Source organism: Oryx dammah, unplaced genomic scaffold (assembly GCF_014754425.2).
Source record: "Oryx dammah isolate SB20612 unplaced genomic scaffold, SCBI_Odam_1.1 HiC_scaffold_28, whole genome shotgun sequence".
Classification (NCBI taxonomy): domain Eukaryota; kingdom Metazoa; phylum Chordata; class Mammalia; order Artiodactyla; family Bovidae; genus Oryx; species Oryx dammah.
Window position 1 is genome coordinate 76,698,338 of NW_024070212.1, and position 27,526 is coordinate 76,725,863.

At 39.3% G+C, this 27,526-nt stretch overlaps 1 protein-coding gene and 1 pseudogene across 10 annotated transcripts in view; one reads left to right on the plus strand and one right to left on the minus strand.

Annotated features, from left to right (window-relative positions):
• Positions 1–19,244, minus strand: part of SGIP1 (SH3GL interacting endocytic adaptor 1) — a 242,247-nt gene extending 223,003 nt beyond the window's left edge. For all 10 annotated transcript variants that reach the window (XM_040232658.1, XM_040232655.1, XM_040232654.1 and 7 more), the window contains exon 1: positions 18,866–19,244. In XM_040232658.1, the coding sequence (XP_040088592.1) occupies positions 18,866–18,875 (10 nt within the window). In that variant the 5' untranslated portion in view covers positions 18,876–19,244. The remainder of the gene's footprint in view (positions 1–18,865) is intronic.
• Positions 19,245–25,513: 6,269 nt separating this feature from the next.
• On the plus strand, positions 25,514–26,935 carry LOC120857029 (annotated as a pseudogene).
• Positions 26,936–27,526: the final 591 nt, after the last annotated feature.

Genomic DNA, 27,526 nt, shown 5'->3' on the forward strand with positions numbered 1-27,526 from the left:
GGAACTGAACTGAATGGAAACTAACACAATATTATAAACCAACTATACATCAATTAAAAAGAAAAGAATAACCCTCATAGAGTTATAGTGAGAAACAGGTGATCTACCATTTTTTCAGCCACTCACTCAGAGCCCTGCACACTGATGAATTATACATAGCAATAATGAATTTCATTACTACCAGTCTCCATTGATTGTGGCCAATTTTACCCCCAGAGAACCTATACCTTTCAGACCATTGCATGCTTCAAGGGCATTTGCCTTATATAGTGAGTTCAACTATACTGTTGTTTTTCTTGCTCTGACTAAAGAACCTGTAAAGAGGACAAGAAACACAGCACATAGGTTAAAAAGCAATACCTAGGGCTGTATTTGTATTTACTGCAGAATAAATAGCATAAATGCCCTATTTTGGGTTTATAAATAAACTTGGAGAAGATCTGCAAATTTTTACACATTTCTAAAATATGCATTTTATTATAGTTATTGAGGACTGAGAAATCTGTTAGGAATATTAAAATCAAAAGCAGTGTTAAGTCTTAACTACAGTAAAGTTATTAATATGGAATTGGGAACTATAACCTTTTCCAAACCACAGTCAGAACGACTTTATATCTTATGTCAAACAAAAGTGAACTGGTGATTGAATTGCCTCTAAAAATGCTATAAAATAAAAATTCTATGATGTGCCCAACAGATTGTTAAGCAAAGGGGGAAATAGATTTCTCATTCTAGCATAGGAAAAGTGCTTTAAGTACGGAAAAGGTATTGCAAATTTCTCTGAAATGCCCAGTGCAGTTTATTAGTTTGCTTTATCATTCAGTGCCATAGAAAACTATAATGTAAAATGTGAGAAACTGGAAACCAATTCGATTAAAAAGAGTCAGAACAAAGACCTCCTGGACAGAGTTTTTTTAACCTCTACTATTATCTACTCATTTTTTATTACCCAGAAAATTTTATGTGTGGTATTATGGATGTTTTATAGCATATAGAGAAATTGGACAGTAATCTCAAATTTACCATCTACCTGGTGAGAAGAAATAGGTAAGCATGCTATAATTGTAACAGTTACCCATCAGTTGTGGTGATGATATCACTGTTTTTCTTGATGTGGCAATATGTTGGATATAATTTCTCAAAGGTTGAAAATTTGAAAGACAGTATTACTAAGTTTGAGAGTCAGATCAGTGTTCAAGTCCTAAATATTTAGGCAAGTCATAAAGTCTCTTAATGGGCTTCCCTGGTGGCTCAGTGGTAAAGAATCCACCTGCCAATGCAGAAGACGTAGGCTTGATTCCTGGGTTGGGAAGGTCCCCTGGAGAAGGAAATGGCAACTGACTCTAGTATTCTTGCCTGGGAAATTCAATGGACAGAGGAGCCTGGCGGGCCATAGTCCATGGGGTCGCAAAAGAGTCAGACATGACTTAGCAACTAAACAATAACAACAAACTCTCTTACACTCAGTTTTCTTTTCTTATAATGGGAATAATTATCATAGTATCAAACTCAGAATTATTGTGAAGATTAAATGAGAAAAATGCTTATAAAGAATTTAAGAACAGTTGGTGGAATATAGCAGGGGCTCAAGAAACGGTAGCTATTTTTAAATACATTGATAAATCTGAACTCTACCTGAACATTGCCTCCTCCTGGGGAAGGCAGTAGTTATAGCAGTGCTTACTTGTTAAGAGCAATTGTGAAATATTTCAGGGATAATGTCATTCTCAATCTTTCTTAGTATACAACATCTGGAGATCTAGGATTGTTCTAGGGCAGCTATCTTTCTATAAGCTCTAATTAGGGAATAGGAAGAAAGGAAGGGAGAAAGAAAGTCAATTATGAACAACTTCAGAAGAAGAGGTGATTCAGAGCTAATGGCTATATAAAACTGTTCCTCTCACTCATCAGCTGGGAAAATCAACAATTTACCATGCATAGATGTATGTATAATATAGGCACTGACAATTTAAAAAGTTAAAACCAGTTTCACAGCCTTTAAAATGAAGAAATGAAAAACTCTGAGGATTGATTTATGGTATAAGCTCTAAGACAGTGATGAATAAGAAAGACTTACTGGATATCAAGGGGAAGAAATATTCCCTCAGGCTTTTAATTTGGCCAGAATAGGTGCTTATGGTGTCGAGTGGGTGTAGCAATGGGCTCTTCGAAAGGGCTTAAACAGAGAGGGAGGCATTCTCTTTTTCTTTTGGAAAATCTAAAATGTTCATCTTCCCTTCTGGAACTGCCTAGCAACAAGGCAGTTGTCATGTTGGGATTTGGTTGGCATTCATTCAGGAGATAAAGCAATAAGATCAGGAGATCAGGAACCTTCTAAGGAATCTGGGAGTGTCAAAGCATGGCTGGAACTCAAAGTGGCTAGTCTGAGAAACTACTCAGAAAGGTCAGAAATTAGGTAAACTGGCAGGGGTCAGGGAGCACAGACGCAGAGCCGTCCCAGGCAAATCCCTGAGAACATAGTCGATAGACATTTTTGAAGCACCTTGTAGCAAGTTCTGGGAAAGCTCACTGAATCAAGGATATATACATGTAGTCATGGAGTGCATGTGGTATTAACAATGACAATAACAATGATAATATAACAATAACAACTACGATCAATTGAATGTAAAGGTCATAGGGAATAGTTTTCATGAACAGTGTCATTTAATGCTTGCGATGACTTTGACTCACCCCCAACTTTGACTCACCCCACCTTACCAGGTTAGGACCCATATCTGAAAAGTTCTGTGACGTGGAAAACAAACTTACTTATGGTTACCAAATTGGAAAGGGGGTCAGGGAAGGATAGATAAGGAGTTTGAGATTAGCAGATACAAACTACTATATATAAAGTAGGTAAATAGCAAGGTCCTACTATATTGCACAAATTATTTAATGTGGATTTCTTTTCTAGAGTTTTCTGGTGTCTTCTGTCTTAATGGCAACCCACTTCAAGTTAGCACATTAAAGAATAGAGCTCGTTGCTTTACTTGACAAACTTTGACTAACATATTTAATATCCTGAAATAAACCATAATGTAAAAGTATATATATATAAAAGCATTTATATATATATATATATCTGAATCACTTTGCTATATAACAGAAACTAACATAACATTGTAAATCAACTATATTTCAATAAAAATGTATGAATAAATGGCTTTGTCAGAACTCCATTCAGTGCTTCCTTCATAGCACTTTGCTCACTTGGAACCATTTCATCATCTGTATTAATTTTATGTCTTTGTTACTATACTGTATACGCAGAAGGTCTGATGTTTGCTCACCATAGACACCTAGTACTAAGCACAATATTTTGAACCTCAATAAATACTTATTGACAATCTTATGGATTTTTGGTAGAGTAAAACCTGAAAAAAGAAAGACATCCAAAACCCCCTGAAGCTCAAGCTTGCCTAAAGGCACACATAAGTTGCAGAAGCAGGATTTGAATCCAGGTCTGATGTGACTGCCAAGCCTGTGCAATTGTCTGCTATGAATACTCAGAAAAGCATACCAGAGTCCTAAGAATCAAGAAGACTGGAATAGGAACATGTGCCACCATCAGAAAGGAAACAATCCAGAGAACACTGGCAGTTTTGGCACCTGCAGGTAGGCAGAGAGAGCTATGTAGCTGGAGGCGTGCGCGGGTGTCTAGTTAACGAATGTCGGGTAATGAAACTCAGAGAGGGCAGAAGAGGTTTTTATGGAAACATTTGTAGGAAAGAATGAACACTGAGAGGTCAAACTCTGTCAACAGCAAGGTCTCTTAATACTTCTGTCTTTCTGATCTGGCCTGGAGAGAAAGCCTCAATGATGAAAGTCAGCCTAATAAACAACTGATTCAGTATCAAAATGACTATCAAAGAATTGAAGTGCTTCAAAGCCATTTAAAAACAAGTACATAAACCACCCACACAGACTTGTTGGTATACTTAGATCTTTAATATCTTCCATTTTTCACCTGTCAACATGCTTCTGAAAAAAAGAATCGAATGCCAGAGCCATTTGTGTTAGAAAAAGAGTTGCATGAATATAGCCAAATTAATTCTCATTTTGAGCCCTCAGATCTCAGCACAGATAGCACCAAGCTCTTGGGGGAAGGGCACCCCAATTCCTTCCAATCTTTCTTAGCTTTCCCAAAATGAACATAAAATTTAAATTATATCCGAGTATTTATTACTCATACATAGATGCAAGACAATCTCCTCTCCAAAAAAAAAAAAAGGAAAGAAAGAAGAAAAAAAAACCTAAACCAAAAAACAGCCCTTCTCCCCCCACCAAACCAGAGTGCCATCTGTAGCCACTCAAATTCATCCAACCTCCACAGTAATTGTTTAAAGACATAAATGGAAGCATGACTTCTCCTAAAACTCCTCCAGTGGATTTCCACTGCCTCAGAATAAATTTTAAATCCACCTCTGTTGCTCGTAAACACATCCCTGACCTGAATCTTGTCTTCCTTCTGTCTTGCCTCCTTCCTGCTCCTTCCCTGATCTCCAGCCAACCTGGCTTTCCTTTTGTTCCTCAAGCTTACCAAGTCCTAGGTCTGTCCTAGGACCCTTGCAAGCCTCACTCTTGAAGCATCTTCACGTTTCACAGTGTGAAGTGGTCTCAGCTCAAATGCCTTCTGGGGCCCCCTAAAGAAGCATTTACCACCATTCCCCATTCTCTTTCATAGGATTATTTTTTTAAATTGATTTTACCACCATCTGAAATTCTCTTGTTTATTCATTTGCTTTGTTAGTCTTCTCATAGCAGGATGCAAGCTCCATGAGAGCAAGGACTCTCTGCACCTTGTTCACCTGTACCCCATACCTGGAACTATACCTGGATGCGAGCTCACAGCATCGCAATGCCACCACTCTGTATCTTAGTCAAAATTTGTCAAGAAAGCAACGGGCTCTATTCGTCAATGTGCTAACTTGAAGTGAGTTGCCATGAAGACAGAAGATACCAGAAAACTCTAGAAAAGAAATCCACATTAAATAATTTGATCTGGCACTTAGATTGAGCACATTAGCACATTGCTGAAATTATATATTAGGCTTTGAACTAAGGCAACATAAGATTTTAGTTGGACACACTTTTAAATATATTTTAAATTGTCTCAACTACAAATTCACCATTTAGAAATATTTTTACTGTTTCATAGAATGATATACTATAGCATTCCCTGTTCAAATAAGTAACTCACCAAATTAAGAAAGATGTTTCTCTTCTGGTATCCAGAAATGAAGAAAATTATTAGTATGCTTGAAAGGTGGAAGGTACAGGGGGAGGGTTTAACTCTAGCAGGGACACATTCTGAAACCCTAGTACTAGATCACAGACTTAAAACTAGTTAGCACCTTCAAAATTACCTAATCTAACCTTTCACTTGAAAACAGAGCTTCCTAGATATTAAATGTAATAACAGTTCTAATACTATGAAATTTTGTAGCTTTCAAAATGCTTTCATATATATTTTATGCTTGATATTTATAATCTAGTGAGAAAGGCAGGAAAGTTCTTATCATTTACCATCCTACATTTGGGACAATAAAGAGATAGGGACTTGCTCAAGTACATAGCCAGAACCTTGAAACAAGCTACAAAAAATCAATGCCTACCCACCTGGCAAATTCTTGGCCTCATTCCCACAGCTAATAAAGAATGGTGCCAAAAGATGTTAGGATTTTTTAAATTAAAGTCAGTTTTTCTTTCTACTCTTTGCTTTCTCTTCCCAATGTTATATGGCTATCCAAGGTCCCTTGGACAGCAAGGAGATCAATCCAGTCAATTCTAAAGGAAATCAACCCTGAATATTCACTAGAAGAACTGATGCTAAAGCTGAAGCTCCAATACTTTGGCCACCTGATGCGAAGAGCTGCCCCACTGCAAAAAACCCTGATGACAGAGGATGAGATGGTTGGATGGCATCATTGACACAAAGGACATGAGTTTGAACAAGCTCCAGGAGATGATGAAGGGGAGGGAAGCCTGGAGTGCTGCAGTCCATAGGTTCCCAAAAGTCATCCATGACTCAGTGACTAAACAAAAACAAAGTCACCTCTACTGGTTGGAAAAGTGCCAGGACTAGAACCTCATACAAAACTTGTACTGCCTCACCAAGCTAACTTATTAAGTGAAAACCAAGAATTCATACCATTTCATGAGATTGATATGAGCCATTCTAGGTCAAAACACTCATCAATCTCCAGTTAACAGTCTAAAAGTCTAACACCAAAGAAATAGTAAAATAATGTATGATGTTATGGATATTATAAAATCAGCAAAATAATGTCTTTGGAGATAATATCATAAGGGTCATAACGACAGCTAACATTTGTTGATCAAATGTTTATTCTGTACCAAATACTATTCTTTAACTACATCATATATCACATGTATTATAAAAATAATAATAACTATAGATAACATATCAAGTTCATTTAATCCTTATAACAACCTTTTCACTAGGAAGTATCTCATATAGAAGAAGAAACTGGGGAACAGAGGGGTAAAATATTTTCCTAAGCTAGCGTAGTTGGCAAGGGTAGAGTGATCAGGATTTGAATCTGGGAACTTCGACTCTAGTTCCCATGCTCTTAACAAATATCCACACCTAGGATAGTGATTACAACCTAATGGAAACTAAAAGTTATGTGTATAAACATAACACATTGGTTTCTTTGATATAAATCTGTATTTTTATTGTAAAACTACTAAGAGCTAGCATTTATTGAGTGCTTACTTAATACCCCAGGTAAGTTTCAAGTGCGATCTGTATATAAATCTTATTTAATTCTCCACCATCTTGCAGTAGGTATTATGTCCTTCACTTTACTGATGAGATTGCTGAGGCTTAAAGAGCTTCAGACTGTCTCTTCCCAAAGTCTGTATTCTACATGCAACAAATGGCAGCAGCAGTTATTGTTATTTTCTAATAATGAGATTACTGTTGATTTAAATTTCTTCTCTGTATCTTTCAAAGTTTTCTACAATGAAACCTTGTCTTCATCTTCCTTAAAATGAGAGGAACACAAATAAAAGAGACAGAATGTGTGAGATACTAGATTTAAGTGCATGCTCCTGGAACCAGAGTGTGGCTCTCTGCCAGAGGGAGCCTACGCAGCAGATGGATGCTTTGGGGAGAGCAGAGTGAGCAGAGTTCTGGGTACTTCCTGGCATCCAGGAACCAGGCTGAAGTCTTCTATGTGCCCAGCAGAGTAATGCTGAGTAAGTCTTTACTCTTCTAAATGTCTTACATGTATTAACTCATTTAATTTTCATTGTAACCACATGCTGGGTTGCTTAAATATCCTCCGTAGGGTCTGTGATCCCTTGACAGGACTCATTCATTCATTCACTGAATATTTATTGAGCACTTACACATGCCATGCATTGGTGATACAGAAATGATTAAGACATGGTCCCAGCTCTGACAGAGTCCTTGGTCCTTGGGGAAGGCACAAACAAAGTAGGTACATGAACAGAAAATAGCAGCTAAGATTTACTGAGAGATTAACACTTTGCCTCAATGCAACATCAATCCTATCCAAGTTTCTAGCCCACTGGTCTGTTCTGTGGACTTTGGCCTTACTATGCTGGTCTCCATGATCAAGTGAAAATTTTCCTTAAAAATCTCTCTCCCTCTCTCTCAGCTTATTGGTTCTATATCTCTGGAGAACTCTGATTGCAAGACATGAACTTCCTGTTTAATCCTTAAGACTTTTATGTGATTGAATTACCATGAGAAAGATACAGTTATTATCACTCTTGGGCTTCCCAGGTGGCTCTAGTGGTAAAGAACCCACCTGTCAATGCAGGAGACAAAAGAGATGCGAGTTTGATCCTTGGGTTGGGAAGATCCCCTGGAGGAGGGCATGGCAACCCACTCCAGTGCTCTTGCCTGGACAATCTCATGGACAAACGAGCCTGGCAGACTACAGTCCATGGGGTTGTAAAGAGTTGGACATCACTGAGCGACTAAGCACATCATTCTCACTTTCCAGATGAGAAAACATGTTCACTGACTTCCTAAGGTCACATACATGAGATTTAACCTAGGTCTGACTGACTCCAAAGTCAGGGCTCTTAAACCTTCTGCTACTTGGCCTTGAAGAGTGGGAATTGAGAACTAAGTCAGCACAGGGCAAGGAGCACCTTGCCCTCAACCTAGGAAAATGTGGGAAGGCTTCCTTCCTTGAAGGCGTTGCTTTTGTTTGACCTTGAATGATCAGAACAGACTGTCACCACACAGAGAAGGAAATGGACAGCGTATGCAAGGGAAAGAGAAGGCAAGGAGCTCCTGTCTGGCCCAGGCGATGAGACACGAGGGCATACAGTAGCCCACGTATGAAAATGTTGCCCAGCACACAAAGACATTTGGACCTTGCCTTTAAAGCATGAGGAACAATCAAAGGCAGGTGAGGAAACTGACCTCTCTGATGGCTGTGAAGAGGATGTATTGGAAGGTAGAAACAACAAGGTCTGGTCAGGTGTGGTAGCAAGGGATGAAAAAGACAGAACGGAGTCAGGAAGGATAATCAACAGCTCTTGACATAAGGCAGTCAGAAAGGAAGAATTGGAAATGAATACAACACTGACTCTGCCTTGGCTACTTTGTAGACACAGTTCTTTGAATTAGGGGCACAACAAGACGAAAAGAAACTTAATGATTAAGGTCAATAGCACAGGAGTAGGGTTCTACCTGCTGCAGGGCTTACAGAATACTTTCTATCATTGCTACCATATACCAGCGCTGTGGGCAATTTTTCATATGGCATTTTTCAGTGACTCACTAAGGGCATTTATAAAGGCTGGGTGTACTGGGTGCACAGCTACGCCACCATTATTCTAGTTTTAGGCCCTGTATTTCAACTTAGGGAAACTACTCATAGTAGGAAAAGCAAAGTGACATCATCTCAATTGGCAGCGGTGCCCTGGAATGTGATGTTGAGATAAGTGCTGAGGCCAGAGAGAAAGATGACCACGATTGATTAGTGATGTCTGCTACAGTCACTGAAGGGATAGTATAGGACATAGACACTGGGAACAGAGGATTATAGAATATGCTAGTAATTAACAGTACGGTGCACAGATGAGGGAACTCTGTAAGGCTTCTCTGCAAAGAGATGCAGCAATAATCCACCTGAAAAGCAAAATAGCAAACAGTAATGGCTAGCCACCGAAAGCTATCAGACCCACATGTAACAACCAATCTGAGAGAGAGCCATCTGAAAAAGAAGCTGGCATTTGCATCACACCCTTTCGATGTTTTCATATTTATGATCTCATTTGATTTTCATGACAACTCTGAGGGCAGGAGCCAGCATCACTGCTACCTGACAAATGGGGAGGGTGAGGCCAAAGAAGGTCCAGAACTCACTCAAGGTTGCTTAACTATTCAGGAGATAGAGTCTTTTCAGGTCCTCATCCTTTCCTTTGCACACCCCTGAGTCACTGACAGCATCTGCTGTGGCAGCCCAGGACAAAGCTATAAATGGGCCCATTGTATGTGTACTCAGCAGAGAGATGGCCCTGGGGACACATTCATTTGTGTGCCTTTGGGCAGTTACCCAACCAGCCCCAGCACCTTCAAACGTGAAAGGCACCACAGGCTCCAAGTCTTTGTCTATTCACGTTTTTGGAATCATTACTAAAGTAAACTTTGACTTGTCCTCTTATACAGAGAATAAAAATCCTCAGGAAGGTTGTTTCACTTGGCTTTGGTTTCCTCAACTGCAAAATGAGGCTGGACTTGATTGGTTCATCTTCCAGGGTAGCACACATCATCACACTTTCATGATAATGGCCAAGGCTTTCACGGAATCTGGATGAACACCCAGCTGTCCTTCTCAGGGAGAAAAGGCTATTGTTTCTAGTAGGAGCCAGGTTTTTTGATAAAGTGTTTTGTAGAATGCAAGCTGTGAAAGTTTAGAGTCCACAGGACTAGTGATATCATATATCCCTTCCCATGATAAAATTTGAGGAATCGGTCAGTGTCATTGAAAGGAGCTCACTGGACTAAAACACTCCTGCCTAGCTGGACTTCTTCAGGCTGGTGACTGATCTGGAGGCTCAAGATCTGATAATAAAATTAACTTGTTTATTTCTGAGGAAGGCTCTTGAAATATCAGTCAAATTTAGGTGATCTGTTATTGGCTTGTCAGCCAGAGACCTGGGCTAAATTTCAAACACCAGCCAGATTTTCCAATTACACCATTATACAAATAAAGAGCACTTGACTAGGAATCAAGATTGGCTCATAAATGCTGGTTCTGCCTTTTGGTAAGATTGTCACTTTGAACAAGTCACTGAACATCATTGAGCCTTGGATGCCTTCTGTTTGAAATGAGGATACTCATACCTATTTGTACCACATAGAGACAGTGTAGAATAAAATAAGTACATGAAGATGTGGTCCTTTTATATACTAGATCTAAGCTTCTGAAGATGGAGTCCACAGCTGCCTTTTTTTCCAGTAGTTACTGGGCCTAGCATTATACCTGAGACTAAAGAAAAAGCTCCAGATATACCTGGTAAATGAATGAACATTTTGGAAACTTTGAGGTCTGTACATCACATAATCTTACACCTATGTCCTAAGTGAGCATAATTTGCTTCTACTGTTTGTTAAAGATATGTGACATGGATCACTCTGGGTCTTTTTTTTAAAAAAAAAAGCCTAAAATACTAGTTCATAATAGAAGTCTATATGAACTCAGGAGAAACAAAAGTCTCTGATACATAGTCAAAATATTTGTGAATTAGTGTGTAGTTATGATTCTGACATCATTTGTCATGGAGCTCTATCTTTTGCATGGAAATGTTCAAGCCTAGAATTGTAGTTGAACTTTCAGCTCTAACTTTGAGCTTGGTACCATTAGCCAAGGTAAGAGCACAGTAGGCCTCCACTCACTGAAATGTGGGGGAAGAATGAGTCTGACAGGCGCCATCGTAAGATAGTCATAGAACCAATGTCAGAATAACAGGCTTCTGAATACCCACCTGTTTCCTGACACACGGATAACACAGGCTCATGCAGACTGACTTCTGCAAAAGGAAACTGACTTTCCTACCATTGAAGAGGATCCAGCAATTCCACTTCTGGTTGTTTGTCTGAAGAAGAGAAAAACACTAGTGCTAAAAGATACATGCATCCCAGTGTTCATCACAGCCTTCTTTACAATAGCCAAGATATGGAAGGAATCTAAGTGTCCCTCAACAGATGAATGAATAAAGAAGATATGATAAATACTTGAAAAAAGTGTTAGTTGCTTAGACGTGTTCAACTCTTTGCAACCCCATGGACTGTGGCCTGGCAGGCTCCTCTGTCCATGGGATTCTCCAGGCAAGAATCCCAGAGTGGGTAGCCATTTCCTTCTCCAGGGGATCTTCCTTACCAGGGATCAAACCCTGGTCCCCTACACTGCAGGCAGATTCCTAATCATCTGAGCCACCAGGGAAAGGATCTAAAAACTGCTTGCAGTGCAGGAGACCCAGGTTTGATCACTGTGTCAGGAAGATGCCCCAGAGAAGGAAATGGCTACCCACTCTAGTATTCTTGCCTGGAGAATTCCTTAGGTGGTATTATTTACTTACTCAGCCATAAAAGAGAATGAAATCTTGCCATGTGCAACAACATGGGTAGACCTGGAGGGTATTGTGTTAAGTGAAATAAATCAGAGAAAGACAAATACTGTTTGTTTTCACTTATATGTGGAATATAATAAACAAAACTGATAAACAGATATAATAGAACAGAAATAATTTCACAGATACAGAGAAAAAATTAGTGGTTGCCAGAGGGGAGAGGGGTGGGGGAACAGGTGAAATAGGCGAAGGTACAAACTACCAACTATAAAATAAATAATAGGGATGAAAGGTACAGCACAGGGAAAATCGTCAATAATATTATAATAACTTTGTATGGTGAGTAATCTATAAAATATTGAATCACTATATTATATACCAGACACTAATATAATATTGTAGGTCAACTATACTTCAACCAAAAAAAAAAAAAGAGAAAAGGGACTCAAGCGTATGTGTCTATTTGTTCTTCTCTGAGTCTCTCTCTTAAACATTCCCCTGACCTTTGCTCCAGACACACTGGCCTCCTTGCTGTTCTACCCACATTCTGAGACTTTCACTAGCTCTCCCCACTGCTACTTTGGATTGTTCCTCCAGATAATTACTTGACTGCTCACTCCCTTCCCTCCCCCAAGCCTTTGCTTAAATGTCTTCTCAGAGAAGCTCTGTGCAGGCAGGAATCTGTTTTATTCACTACTGAGCCTCTAGCACCTAGAACCATGTCTAACACCTAGTACGCACTCAATATACAATTTTTAATGCATAAATAGTTCTATGTTCAGAGCTACATAGGAAAGTTGCATAAACGCATTTCTGTTTTTCAGCACAGCAAAAGCAAAGATACAAAGCAAACTTGCAGCATATGTGCAATAGGACAGTAGAGGAAGAATAAAGCAGTGATAGTGGATAGTAACATATCTGAATCATTTTTTGTGTGTCAGGAAAAGTACGCTTTGAGGTGGGAGGAAGAGGAGTCAATTATGAGAACTCAAACCTTAGAGGGAGTGAATATGTGGAATCCAAATCATTCAGCAGATGTCAGAGACTCTTAGAGCCGGAATTTCTAGAGGGATGACAGATCAATGCTCATACTTTGTTTGCAAGGAAACAGAACTCCAGGAAGGTAAAGTAATCCTCTCCACACACATAACCGAGAAGTCATAACACTTAAGACCCAAACCTAAGTCTGATGCCTGGGTCCATGGTCTTTCAAACAAAAAATCCAATCTGCACAAATTCAGTGAACATATTGATTCTAAGATTCACAAATTCTCCAGGCAAGACTGATTTGGCATCTGGAAAACCTCACATCCATCACGTGCCACTGCATGCGCAAATGTGTCATACAACGTTAATTTGTTTACACACATTAATTTACTTACAACACTTTCCCAATTCCAAATGCCTGGCTCTATAGGCATTATTTTCAGATCTGGTCATAAGCCAGAAAAAAGGAAATAGAACTCAGAATGAAAAGGAGGAATTGAAGAATGAGAAAAGTGGAGAAAGGAAGGCAAAAATACAAGGAAAGCAGAAGGGAGAGAAAAAAGAAAAAAATGTACAGGATATTGACAACAATGCCTCTGGGAATATCTTTAAATAGCTCTGCTATAACTTGTCTCTTTCCATTATGAAATCATTTCCTTGGAGCTAATCCCCAAAATAATTCAGGATCAAGTACATATTTTCAAATGGACTATTTCTTTCCTTTGGCTTCTCAAAAGGTATTATCTGTATCTTACAATTAGCACTCCACAATACGTATATTTCCCTAGTAATCTCATGTTTATAGATCTTGTTTCTCCAGGAAAAATATAGATTTGAGGATTTATTTTTGTTATATTCATCATAATACCCCAAATAATACTTTACAATGTACACTATGAAGTGATCAGTCACTTAAATCTGGTTTTATTCACTTAGTCAATAAACATCTAAGGATCCACTCTGCATAGCAAGATAAGAATAGAGAGGGAAATGATGGACCTAATTCCTGCCCTCATGGAGCTTACCTCTGAGTCAGAGATTCAGCTTAAACAACCACAGATCATAAAAATAGCATTTAGGAAAGACAGGAGACCAAGATGGAATCAGTGCGCAGGGTGTATGTCTGGGAGCTTGGGATGACAAGGATGGGAGGGAAGGTCTCCAGACAAGGTGGCAGTATTGCTGGGACCACAAGAGAATCAGTTACTCCATGAGCTAGAAAAACAGTGTTCTTGGCAGGGCAAAAGCCCTGAGGCAGGAAAGTATTTGTTCTAGACAATCTGAGACAGGGAACAAAGCCGTTGGTGTACGTGACATACTAGATGAGCTTGATGAAGCACAGGAGGCCAGAGCTCTGGCTCCTGTAACTCTTTTACAATCATCTTTCTCCCTTTCTTAATTCCATTTATGAGTTTCCATAATGCAAGTGGGGCTTCCCTGGTGGCTCAGTGGTAAAGATTCTGCCTGCCAATGCAGGATACACGGCTTCAACTTCTGGGTGGGGGAGATCCATCCCCTGGAGGAGGAAATGGCAGCCCACTCCAGTATTCTTGCCTAAAAAATCCCATGAAAAGAGGAGCCTGACAGGCTACAGTCCATGGGACTGCAAAGAGTTGGACGTAAGCACATCACAACACAGCACAAACCACAATTATGAAAGTAAAATTGAACATAATTTAAAAATCCAGCATTTAGAGTCTCTAAAAGTTCTAAAAATACCCCCCAAAATTCCTTTGAAGTTTCTCTCCATCTCCTCATTGTCCTCTAGTAAACCTTCTTGCCCTCAAATAGCGATATTAGAAACTGAAAACACATTTAATGTCATTGTTTTCTTTTGGCTAACTACTATATAAAATGTCATGTTCTTTAAACATTTCATGGCAAATATTTAGTTTCAGGTAAATAATCTTTGATGGACTTAGTTAGAGAATCCAACCACTGTTCATATCATTATTGCTACAGAAAAATTTGTTTCAAGTGACTGCTTCACAGACAAACTCAGGAACATAAAAACTGTGAGTTGCTGACTTCCTGCAACTTGTTTATTTGAAACATGGATAGCATATGTGCCAAATCCAACAGAGAAAATTATTCACAGTCTTCTAGCATGGTTTATCTAAGTTAATTTTTTTTAAAGACTACATGTTCTTTTAGAGATTTAAAGTTGACCTTGGGAATTAGATGGGAGTTTGTACATAAAAGGAGGCTTTTTCCAAACCTGAGCCCTTTAAGAAGGAGAGAAATTGCATAAGGAATGGAATATATATTAAAATCTCATATGCCTCTTTAAGATTTTCCAAAATAACATCACTATTTCTGGGAAGGGAATTGATAGAAAAGTGAGAAGCAGTCCCTTTAAAACTTCTTAGCTAACTACAAAATGAATGGTTGCAGCTTCAAAATGCTTTGTTCCTTTTTGGTTATAGCAAAGAATTTTCCAAACAAATAAACTTCATTCCTAGATAGGTGAAAGAAACGCTTTTACTATTACAAGGTTTATTGCAGCAACAGAAGATCAGTTAACCTAGAACTGCTTAAATTTTTCTAAACATTGATTTTGGAGACAACAGGTATTAACAAGGAATTGAGAAGTGTGATTCTGTGAATACTCATATTTAAAAGAGAGACAGATGCAACCAATAAAATTAAGTCCTAGTTTTCAATCAGGTTAACATGTCCACTTTGATACAAAGCAAAAAGAAAAAGCTCATATTTAAAATGTTATGGGGGATCAAAACTAGGAGATTTGTGATGAACATGGGTCCAAAATCTATTCTCCTATTTTTTTAATTCAATGTATTAGTTTTTTATTCTTGCAATTTAGAAAAAGTATTGCAGAAGCACTCAGTGCAGAATATACTTACTGATAGGCTATTATGACTAATAAAAACAATAAAATTTATTAAATCAATCTGCAATTAAACCCAGTGAATCTTTAAAATATGCTTGTTAACTTTAAAAATTATTTTAGGATGAAACCATTGGCACCCCCAAACTTTTCTTTTCAGTAAAACATCTAAGAGCCTGAATAGGGAACTGAAAATATCAGCACTTTTAGTCCAGTTCTGCCAGGCAAGGGAAAACTTCCCATACTGCCTTACAAATTAACAAATGTCCCTGGAAACCCTGACTCAGTTTCACTTACCTTAAAAAAAAAGTAGCTAAAAGGTCATTTTCAAACTTTAGTAATAACATATGTAAAACAACAAAATGCTTGAATAGTTGCTCTAATCACACAGACTGCACTGTAAGCTTGGCCAGTACACACACCCTTTATGAGTATTAATAATTCCCTTTGCTCATCCTCTTTCCCTTCACAGTCATACTACTTAAGGCTCCACATCACATGATATGCTTTAGGAAAGACCCAATACTAACCATTGCCAAAAAACTTTTTTTAATGTAGAAATCAACAAATCAAGTTCCTTAAAATACACTTTTGAAAGAAAAATATTTGAAAAGAGTCATAGAGCCACAAAGTTAATACCAGTAACATGCTTGAGGTCCCTGCAGAATTATTTCACTGCCTTCTGTGATACTGGACACAGTGGAGAGGTAGCAACAATGCTCCTGTATGGCCAGAATTTCCAACAGACATTTAATGAATGGAGCATATATCCTATTCCATCAAAATGAGAACACAAAAGTAAACCATGAGCCATTCTGATGAATATCTGTTTACTCTTGCTTTACACAAAGTAGAGAAGCAGCTTTGAAAAGTCGCCATGGCCATGTTTTTCTTGAGCAGCAGACATTAATAAATACCAAAACACATACACACAAATGCAAATGTGAGTCCTCTCCCTTTCTAGAATAATCTATATGGGCAGATGACATGTGTGTGTATAACTGTGCATGAGTGTTTATGTGTGTGTGTGTGTGTGTGTGATTGTGTGTGTCACATGTACTAATTGAGAAGAGACAGCATTTTAACTATCTGGATGTTTGGTGACACTTTCTCTGAGCCCACTGATATTTGGTAGATGGCTGCCATGACTGGATTTTCAGTTCCTTTTAGGGGGTTTCTTATCTTTCCAAGGCTATCTTGATAGATAGAAGCCTAGCTTCCTCTAGGGAGGAGTTAAGTGGGAATGATAACTGCTATGACACACTTTCAGAGTAAGAGCATTAAAGAGGTGAAATTGTGAGATGCAGTATCAAGAACTTGCATATATTGGCAGAAAAGCTGGCATCTAAGTTGGAAGGCCATTGATAGGCAAACTGGACTTCTGGTTAAGGTTCCCACCAGCCTTTCTAAGGTCATTGAATCAAGAAGATAACAAGTCTTGAATGGCACTGAGGCAGGAACTATAGGTAGATTAAAAAATATTAGTTTCATTTACATTTTTAAGCTACTGGAAACACCTGTCCAATTTCTTTTGCAAGGATCTGATGGATGGGACCTGCACCCCTAGTGTCACCTTTAATTCCTAACAGTGCTAAGATAACATCCTTCATTAGATAAATTTGGCAAATGCAGAGCAATAGTGTTAATTCAGCTCCAATACAAGTCTTTGTTACAGTTCTGCGTTCAGTGTAGTCAGCTCAGATAAGCTTATCGCAGGGCTTTGAACTGACATTCTGGGATAGCACAATAGACAATATTACCAGAAGAATCATTAACAAGCATCAAAAGATATTACTTCCTTCAGAGATAATTTCAGTCCATAGTTTATAAGGCAAGAAGTAAATCTTCCAAGTCCCTGGGTAAGATTAAAATCTAATCAGAATGTGTGTGGATTTATTAAGAAATGCTACGTGAAATTTAGCTGGAGACATCTAGTACCTCTGTAGACACATTTTTTTTTTTTTTTCTGAAGAGGGCAATGCACATGAGCTTCTAATTGAAAACTCTATCAGTAATGCTCTTTCTGTTTGTCTTGCCTTGTTATTTAAAGGTTAAATTCAGTTTGAATTAATGAAAATGATTTAATCTTGATCATTAGTAAACTTAGTTTATTTAGGCCGGTGTTGAAAGAACTAGCTTAAGAACCCTCTGCAAACAAGACCAGGCTCCATAACAAAATGATACCCAATCTCTCTTTTAAGGCTATTTTCTAAAATCTGTGGGCCATGACTGTAGAATTTTTCACTCCCCCAAATCACATTAACAATGTCTGACATGATGACAGACAGAGCAAAAAGAATTCATTTCTGCCAAATAAGTATAGGCAACACTGCTGTTTTTCTTTCTTTCCACAACCATTCTCTTCTTATTCCATTTGGTAAATTTCTAAGGAATGTTTCAAATCTGTAAGATAGACCTTAACTTAAGAGGTGGCCTCTCTGCCATTTTCATGGCAGATTTGAGACCCATTATGCACTTGATTCTGCATTGTGAAATACAGGCTGGGGACAAATTTCTGCCTGTCATCTTAGGAAAGGCCAGGAGTTTTGCACCATCCTGTAGTGTGAAAGCAGAAAATCAAAGCTGCTGCTGCCTGCTTCTTTCCTAATCAGCTTGCTGCTTTTCTGAGGCAATCTTGGTTGTCACCATGTCAAGCTTAGAAGGGTAGTTTAGTAGAATAAAATGTAGTTTAAATAACATCTCTCCCAGGAAAGTTCCTCTTTACACTTAATATTGAATGCAAAAAGCTAATCAGTTAATTTGATGCTTGGCTAAGAACCATGACACAGGGAACGCATTTAAGAAGCACAAAATTCTTCTTAAAAAAAACCTGATAAGAGCCCAAATAAGAAAACAAGAGTCCCAGATATTTTCCTCACATCATTCATTCTGTTGCAATGACAGCCCCCTAAAACTAGAGCCTGTGGACAAAATGAAACCCCTCACCCCAAGGGTATGATGTAAATTGCAGAGATAAAACATCTTAGAAGAATTTAAAAAAATTTTAAACAGTTCACTGAAAATGACAGCATGGATAACTGTGTCAATGACCTCTCCTGTCTACTGTCAATTTCAGAAGACAAGTTTCCACTGTAAATGTTTAATCAGTGTAGTCCCAGGAACCCAGAGCAGAAAACCTTCTCTCCCAACTTCTCTGCTTTGCAAGCTCTTTCCTAGCTCTATCTCAGTTCCTTGCAAGCACTTTAGGTTTTTCTCTCCCATAAGAGCTGGGAGCTCTGTAGGTTCTGAGCTAAACAGAAGCCCTGTGGTTTGATTCCATTAGTCTGAGCCCTGGTCCGCTGCAAGCAAACTGCAGCATTTCTGTTTGCACATCCTGGCAACCGGGTTCTAGACCAGCCACAAACACAGGCTGCACACATATTTCAACGCTGTTTTCCCCAAACCTTGCCTGTAGCCAGTCAACCACAACAGAAAGCATCCTACCTTCCATCATGGTGGCAGAATTGCATTCCTTAATTTCCAAAGAGTCGGAAAAAACAGGAGGATACGATTCCAGGTCTCAGCTTAAGTCCTCGCAACGCTGCTGCCGCCGAGAGATCTACTGTGTCCGTTGCTGAAGCCAAAGGAGACAAGTGTTAACCCCAAAGATAGGCCATGGATGCTGCTGGTGCTGCTTCACCTACAGGCTCCCAGGAAGATGCTGCGAGAGAAAGGGAGAGGAACAGCCAGCCGGCCGAGCTGCACCGCCTGCGTTGCCTCGGCCAATCCCTTCAGCTCTGGACCGCGTCACATGGTAGGCAGCCCGCATCTCCTGACACAATACCCCGGGAGAGCACACAGAACCTATTTCCCGTCCCCATTCCCCTCCACCCTCATACCCTCCGGCTTGTCACCAAATGCACAGCCCCTTCCCCACCTGGTGACGCACTTCCCCCGCCCCTCCTCTTCTTAAGCCTATTGCAGCGGCTGGGTACCCGAGATTAATTATCAGACGCCGCCACCTTCACCGCGGACTCGGACAGGAAAAGAGCACCTAAGTGACTCGCTGCGGAGGGGAATTATTATTATTATTTTAAAGAAAACTTCTTAATAATTCCGTGCAGCCTGGAGTCTTGGCTGCACACGCTCAAGCTCCCATTCCCATTTCCCTTTGCCCTGAAGGAATTCCAAATGTCAGTATCTGTGGCCTCCGCACACATCTGTGACTCTCTCTCTCTCATTCAGGAGAGAAAAATCAATCCGGCTGACGTCACATCATAAACAATTATCTCCAAAAGGATGGTGCAGAAGAAATTTCACCCCAGCTCCCTTCAAGAGAGCCAGGGGATTAATCGCGCATGACATGCCGAAGGGCTGGGAACTGTCATTAAAACAAAGAAACAAAAGAACCCACCCGAGTAGGGCTCTGGAATCGCACTGGCAACGCACGAGATAATTTCTGGGGCGGGAGGCGGGAGAGAGGGGAGCAGGCAGAGAGGGAGGCCTCAGATGGACTACAGCTAGCCGTGCGTGCCGCTTCCTCCCCACTGGACCCGGGCAGCAGGCCGCCACGGGGACCGCGGGGCGCAGCTCTGCTCCGCAGCGTTCGAGTCCAGCCGCCAGCGCATCCTTCCTGCCCAGCGCGCACGCGAGCCGCCGCGCAGCCCCAGGTGGAGAGCGGCTGTTACTACCCACTGCAGTCCCTGTAGGAAACCCAACTTTCTTCTAAATGACACTCCCCACCCCCACCCCCAAGCTCCTCTAAGATCTATCTGCAGGCCTGCAAGCTCATTCGTTCACTCCAGTGGGGATCCAGAGGGGAACCCATGTGTGGAGCCCTGGCCCGAGGGACGGGTGGAGTCCCGGTTATATAGCTTCCAGGGATGGGCTCTGGGCGCCGTGCTGCTGCTTAAGTGGGAAAGGTTATGACACCTCGGCTGCTGGGTTGAGACTGTCACCTGACTGGTCCCCAGGGATCCGGGAGCCTTTCAGAGGGCTCCCAAGTACCAGAGGGTCTGGTGTTCCTCAGTTCCATTTTAGCAGGCTTAGCCCTCAGAGCGCGGTGGAAGCAGAGGGCAGGGGGAGTTTGGGAGGGAGGAGGAGACAGAAGGAAGATGGGAAAGAAAGGAAGGGCCTCTTCAGAACCCTAGGAGACAACAGCACAAGCGGGCATGTCTCCCTCTACAATCTGGCAACGTGACTAGGAGAAAGGCCATTATATCACAGAGCAATTGTGAACATCAAAGGAAACAACGTCAAGAAGTAAGGTGCTTTACACATCAGGGTTGAATCTCCAATACTATTGTTAATTATTTATGTTATACATATACCCATGGACTTTTGATATTGCCCAACCATGGACATAGTCTAGCTCTTTCTATGAGAGCAAATATTCTATGAGAGAGGTATTGGTGGCTGAGAACTACTAGAGAAAATATAACTAGAAGAGCTAACTGAAACCATATTAACAGATGAAAAAATTTCAGTTCCTTAGCAACTTAGGAGTTTTGAAAAACTCATTGTTCTCCCTAAGGACACATATTTCAATGGCCTTGAAATTTCAAAATGAAACTCTCCAGGAGATACAAACACTTATGCCTTTTCCCTTATATCTGTGAAGCAGGTGAATTTTAAAAGAGGGAAGAATTCTGAAGCAAAACATGGTCTTGAGTACAACTTACAGTTCTCTGAAAACTGCAAGGGTATTATTGCAAAAAGCAGTTGATTAGTGTAGGAAGCTTTAGCCAAACATTTTGTAATGGTTAAGCATATGGATAGATATTGGTGTCAAACAGACTGAGATCAAGTTCTGTCTCTGCCACTTCATGAGCTCTGTGACCCTGGACAAGTTATGTAATTCTCTGTGACTCACAGCTTCCTTATTTGTGAAATGGAGATAATAGTACCAAGTTCATAGGACTATAAATAGTACTAATAACAAATCTTTATTAATGACTTACTGTGTGCTAAGCAGTGTCCTAAATGCTTTGCCAGTAAATTACTTAGTATTGTGTCTGGAGCATAATAAACCCTCCATGTTGTCTTTTTAAGATTATTTCTACCAAAGGGCTACCAGAGGCATCAAAGAAGCTTGTAGCCAACTGAGAGTTATACCACATACACAGAGAACAACTTAGTAAAAGATTGGGTGATGCATCCAGAGGTGTAATGTTATTAGAGAGTTCTCAGAGACTGCTGTGTAGAAGAGTGATTACTGAATAATATAGGGAACTCTAAATTAGAAAATTGTCTTAATATGGAGTCTGGAGGTAAGCGCAGGCCCTGAGGTGCAGGGCTAGGCAACATTGTCAAAGATATAAAGGAAAAGGAGAGCCAGGAAAACCCAGACTGCCTGCCTTTTCTCACTTAATGTGAGTTTTACAGTGTGTTAGAGCAAACCTCTCCAATTCAGTGTGGGCACACATCAGTTTTGTTTGCGACTAGCCAGAGACAGGAAGTGGAGAAGGAAATGGCACTCCAGTATTCTTGCCTGGAGAATCCCAGAGACAGCAAGCCTGGTTGGTGGGCTGCCATCTATGGGGTTGCACAGAGTCGGACACGACTGAAGTGACTTAGCAGCAGCAGCAGAGACAGGAAGACGACTCAGAGATTCTTTTGGTTAGTCGAGGGTTCATAGAAAAAAAGAAGTGTCTAGTTACGATTGCTAGAGAAGGAACAAGAAAGGGATGTATGGTAAAGGTTGTTAGGTCAGTATCAAGACTGGTTAAACTTTATGTAAGCTTATCAAAAAAAAATTACTATCAGTTATAAAAGCATCTGATGAGCAAAGTTCTGCTTCAAATAGAAAAACTGTTCAAGTATATTATCAGGAAAAGATTACACATTCTAATTTTTTCATAGTTTTTTTTTGGGGGGGGAAGTTATTTTCTCAAGAAGAAAGTACTTTAAATTGTAGCCCCAATTTCATCCCTTCCTAGGATAGCTTTTTCTTACCAAAGAGTACAAAGGAGAATTTCTAGCTGGTAGTGAAATACATTTTTTTTTTCTAGTTTTAAATGGAAGACAAAAGATCTGTGGAAAAGATCAGGTAAATTACTGACTTGCCCAAAAGTACAAGGGCTATGCAGGAGTCTAACCCAGGATGGCAAATATGTGCCCAGATCACACCAGGCTCTCAGAGAGTGCCTGAGACTAGTCCAAGACCCAAAAACTTAATTGCTGAAATCACTAGACATTTAAAATTTTTTTCTGAAATAATATTTGTATGCTAGTGATGCTTTGCCAGCTAATGCAAAGAACCAACCTGTTGGAAAAGACCCTAATGCTGGGAAAAATTGAGAGCAGGAGGAGAAAGGGACAACAGAGGATGAGATGGTTGGATGGCATCACTGACTCATTGGTGCTGAGTTTGAGCAAGCTCTGGGAGATAGTGAAGGACAGGGAAGCCTGGTGTGCTGCAGTCCATGAGGTGGCAAAGAGTCAGAGATGACTTAACAACTAAACTGAACTGAACCAAAGCCCTATTACACATTAAAAAAAAAATCCTATTATATAATTTACCATACACATTGAATTTCTTCACTATTTCTCAGTTGTAATGTGTATGTGGTGGGGGTCAGGAATTGGCTTATATTTCAAAAAGAGAAAGAGAATAATCAGAACTGAGTCACAAAGGAAGAAACAAAATCAACATAAAAGGAGAGCTTTTAAAAATGGACCCAGATATATAGCTCCAAGATAGTGACCTCAGGACAACACTGACTCTATCCCTCTTGCTCTCCCTGCTGAAGCAGTTCAGTGAATGTCAGAAGGAAAATATTTTCTAAGCTCTGGAAATCAGCAAGGGTCCCACTTGAAGAATTAGATTTCCACTGGATGAAACAGATAAGGAGCAGAAAATATATATACCCATGCTCAGTATATTTATATTCTTTGTTAACAGGAAAAACCCCAACTGGAACTGACATGGGCAGAGAAGGAATTTTATGGGTATCTCACAGTAGGGGAAGCACTGTACAGCTGAGGGAGAGCAGGAATTCAGTCCTCCAGGAAGCAATGTGACCAGAACCAAGTACTTACAACTCTCTCCCAGCCCATCGACTTCTTTTTGCTTCCTTGTTTTACTGCCTGTGATCAGAGAGCTGGCCATTTAAGTCCTTCAGGTTCATATCTTCATAGCTTGACTATCCAAGATCTACTTCAGAAAAACTTCTAGGAGGGACTCTGGCTGACTCTGGTTTGGAGCACCATTCGAACTTTGGACCCATTCACTTGGCCAGGTTGATGACGTCTCATGATGGACTTATTCAAATCTAAAGTTACTTTGGGCTTAGTCATATGTCCATTACTAAGACTAAACACAGGAGGAAAGCAGGCACGTTTCTATGACAAGCAATAATATGAACCCCTTACAACTGGAGGGATAGAAGAGACATTGTCATAGGATCAAATGTTGGGAGAGCAACTATAAAACAAAAACTGTCCATCATGTAGAAGTTAGTCAGTGAACCTAAGATAAAATTTGCGGAAGGATTCATGGTGGCAGAGGGACTCAGATGCCACACTCACAGCATTCAGCATATGTGAAAGGTTATTCGTATATTCTCACTCATTACATTTAGAGAGAATTGCAGACCCTATAGTCATCCTCTTCCTCTCTGTGGGAAAGGAGGGCAGAAAAGGGGAGAACTCTCCCTATTTGTGGAGAAGACAATGGCACCCCACTGCAGTACTCTTGCCTGGAAAATCCCATGGACGGAGGAGCCTGGTAGGCTTCAGTCCATAGGGTCACGAAGAGTCGGACACGACTGAGCGACTTCACTTTCACTTTTCACTTTCATGCATTGGAAAAGGAAATGGCAACCCACTCCAGTGTTCTTGCCTGGAAAATCCCAGGGACGGGGGAGCCTGGTGGGCTGCCATCTCTGGGGTCGCACAAGAGTCGGACACTACTGAAGTGACTTAGCAAGCAGCAGCAGCTCCCTATTTGTTGATCCACAGACATGAAAGACATACCCCGAAATGTTTGCCACCCTTGGGTTCTTCACTTCCCAGAGAACCACGTATCTAGATCTATACCAGTACTGCAGGAACTTCTGTCAGCTGGGAGTACTGTTATATCTAGACTTACATTGACAAAGATAAGCAGTAAAGACTGAACACACCAGCAGAATCAGCAATTTCACAAGAGGGAGAGGGTAAACAATCATAGCTCCACTGAAGTAGAGGAAATGTAGAAAACCAGAGAGGCAATCTTTAAAAAAATCAATTTTTTGCTTTTGATAGAATTTCAAGGATATAGCAGCAGTAAACAAGAGCAGACCGCTATGATAAGAGTATATATAGTGAGGGCCAGGAAGACAGCATGAAAGTAGTAAAAGCATCCTTATTCAAACTGTTAAATGTTATAGCTGTAGTAAAGATATGATACTGATAAGAGGGAATATTAATGGGCCCAGTGGCAATATGCTTGAAATATAGACTGTCCCAAACACAGTGGGATTTTTTTCTCTTTGAAGAATCAGTTAACTCAGATAAAGCTTTAACAGTTTGAGAAAGTAAAAAGATAAAGCTCTGAAATTCATTCGTGAATTATAAAATCTAACAAAATATAATTAAAAAGTAGTTCAATCTTGCTTCTGAATATTGATGCAAAACTTTTACATAAAATAACAGTAAATGAAATCTAGCTTTTCAAAAGCATTATATGTATTTATATATATATTTAATATATATATATTACAAATATACTAATAAGTTAGACTTTATCTTAGGGGTAAGAAAAAGTAATTCAACATTAAGAAATCTAAAGTATTATTTACAATGTTAAGCTATTGAAAACAAAATTATGTTATTATCTCCATAATTGTTAAGGAGATATCTGATAAATTTCAACTTTTATCATTCATTAAATAAATAAAAATCTATTATAGAAAGATATTTTTAAAAGTTCCTTGGTATGATGAGATAAGCAAATCTCTTCCCTAAATCTGTCATCTTGTTAAATGGAGACGTGTTGAAAACAATCTTTATTAAAATCAGAAATAAGACTTTTATTTAATTTAATACTGTTCTATGGATGCTGGCCAAAAAATTAGGGATAAAAATTATAAAATTGTGTCAAAGATAGTGACATGTATTAATCACAGCGTTTTCTCTATCGGAATACACAGGAAGACTGCATTTGTTGGTTTTCCTTGCATCTGGATGGAGTTATATGACTGAAATAAGGCCGTGGAATTTCCCAGGCCTGGCCTTTACAGACACTCTACATGCTCTCCATACCTCTTTTTTCCCTTCCAAATGGCAAAGAGCTGCTTGATATTCATTAGACTTCAAATGTGCAAAAACTAAACTTGTATCGTGTTTATTTCTATACCATTTATAAACATTATATATATGAATATGTACAGTTTGCATATTATAAGTGTGTATAATCTTTTGTGAATGATAGATCCCAAAGTATATATCTTTAAAAGAGCTAGAGGAAGAGTAATCCAAACAGGGGACACTTCAGGTGTATAGGCCATCAAAAGGGAAAGGATGCTGAGCAACATGATGGTTGGCAAGAACAAGTGCCTTACAGAAGGTAGCAAAAAGGAAGCCAAGCAGGGTGTAGTTGACTCATTTTCTAAGACTGGTATGATGTGAAAACACCAGCTATGTTCAACATAAGAAATACTGGGAAAACACTAGTCACGAGAATTCAAGGAGACAAAATCTCATCTGATGACCTCAAGGATCATCAAATTCAAGCTAATTACTGAAGATGTTCAGTAATTAAATCAGTAATTCAGTAATTCCAAAAACTGCCTAATTTCCATGGCTGGTTTCTTACCTGTGACAAACCGTACTTCTTGGTCAAAAAATGGCAGATCATGATTGAAGCTCATATTGATGTCAAACCTACCCATATTGTTGCTTCATCTATTCTGTGTGAGTTTTACTAAAAATGCAACAATTAGATTTGGAAGACCGCCTATGCCCAGCACCAACAGGTCTCCCAAGTCTAGAAGAAGATGATGGAAATCGTGACCCAAGAGGAGCAGACAAATGACTTGAAAGAGGTAGTCAATAAATTGATTTCAGATAGCATCAGAAAAGACATAGAAAAAGCTTGACAGTCTATTTATCTGCTCCATGATGTCTTTGTTAGAAAAGTAAAAATGCTGAAGAAGCTCAGATTTGAATTGGGAAAACTCCAGAGCATCATGGTGAAGATAATTTTTGGAGAAGCTACTGGAGATGAGACAGGTGCTAAAGTCGAATGAGCTAATGGATTTGAGCCACCAGTCCAAGAATCTGTTTAAAATTCAGACAATTAATGATGATAAATAAAAGATCTTATTTGTGATGTTTAAAAAACAAAGGAAAGAACTAGGTATGTTCTGGAATCTAAAACTGCACTGTCTGATACAGTAGTCACCACTACATGTGGTTATTTAGCAATTGAAATGTGCCTGGTCTGATAGAAAAAAAACATATGGTTATCAAAGGGGAAAGGCATGGAAGAGGGATAAATTAGGACCTTGGGATTAACATATATATACTACTGTGCATAAAATACACAACCAGCAAGGACCCACTATATTTTATATACTATATCATACAGGGAATTATATTCAATATCTTATAATAACCTATAATGGAAAAGAATCTAAAAAAGAATATATATATTGTATGCAACTGAATCAGTTTGCTGTACATCTGAAACTAATGCAACATTGTATATCAACTATATTTCAATATTTTTTAAAAAAAGATATGTGACTAGTCTGAATTGAGATGTGATATAAGGGTAAAAGGCACACTTGATTTTGAAGAGAGGACAAAACAAAGAGAGCCTAAAATATCACATTTATAAATTTGATGTTGATTACTTGTTGAAATGATAATGTTTTATATATTTGATTAAATAAAATATATTAGTAAATTAATCTTGTTTCTTTTTAATGTGTGTACTTGAAAATTTTAAATTATATATGTGGTTCACTTTTGTGGTCCATGTTATATTTCTGTTTTTCTTCTGGAGACTGACAGAAAACCAGTAACAAACATTGTGGGTAAGTACAGGATGAGTTAATTTAAGAGGTTATGTGTTAAGGGTGTATATCATGACCACATTTACATTTATTCATTTCTTCACCTAACAAAGAACTGTTAAGAATTATCTATGCCCAGGCACTGTGTCAGGTTTGCGGGACA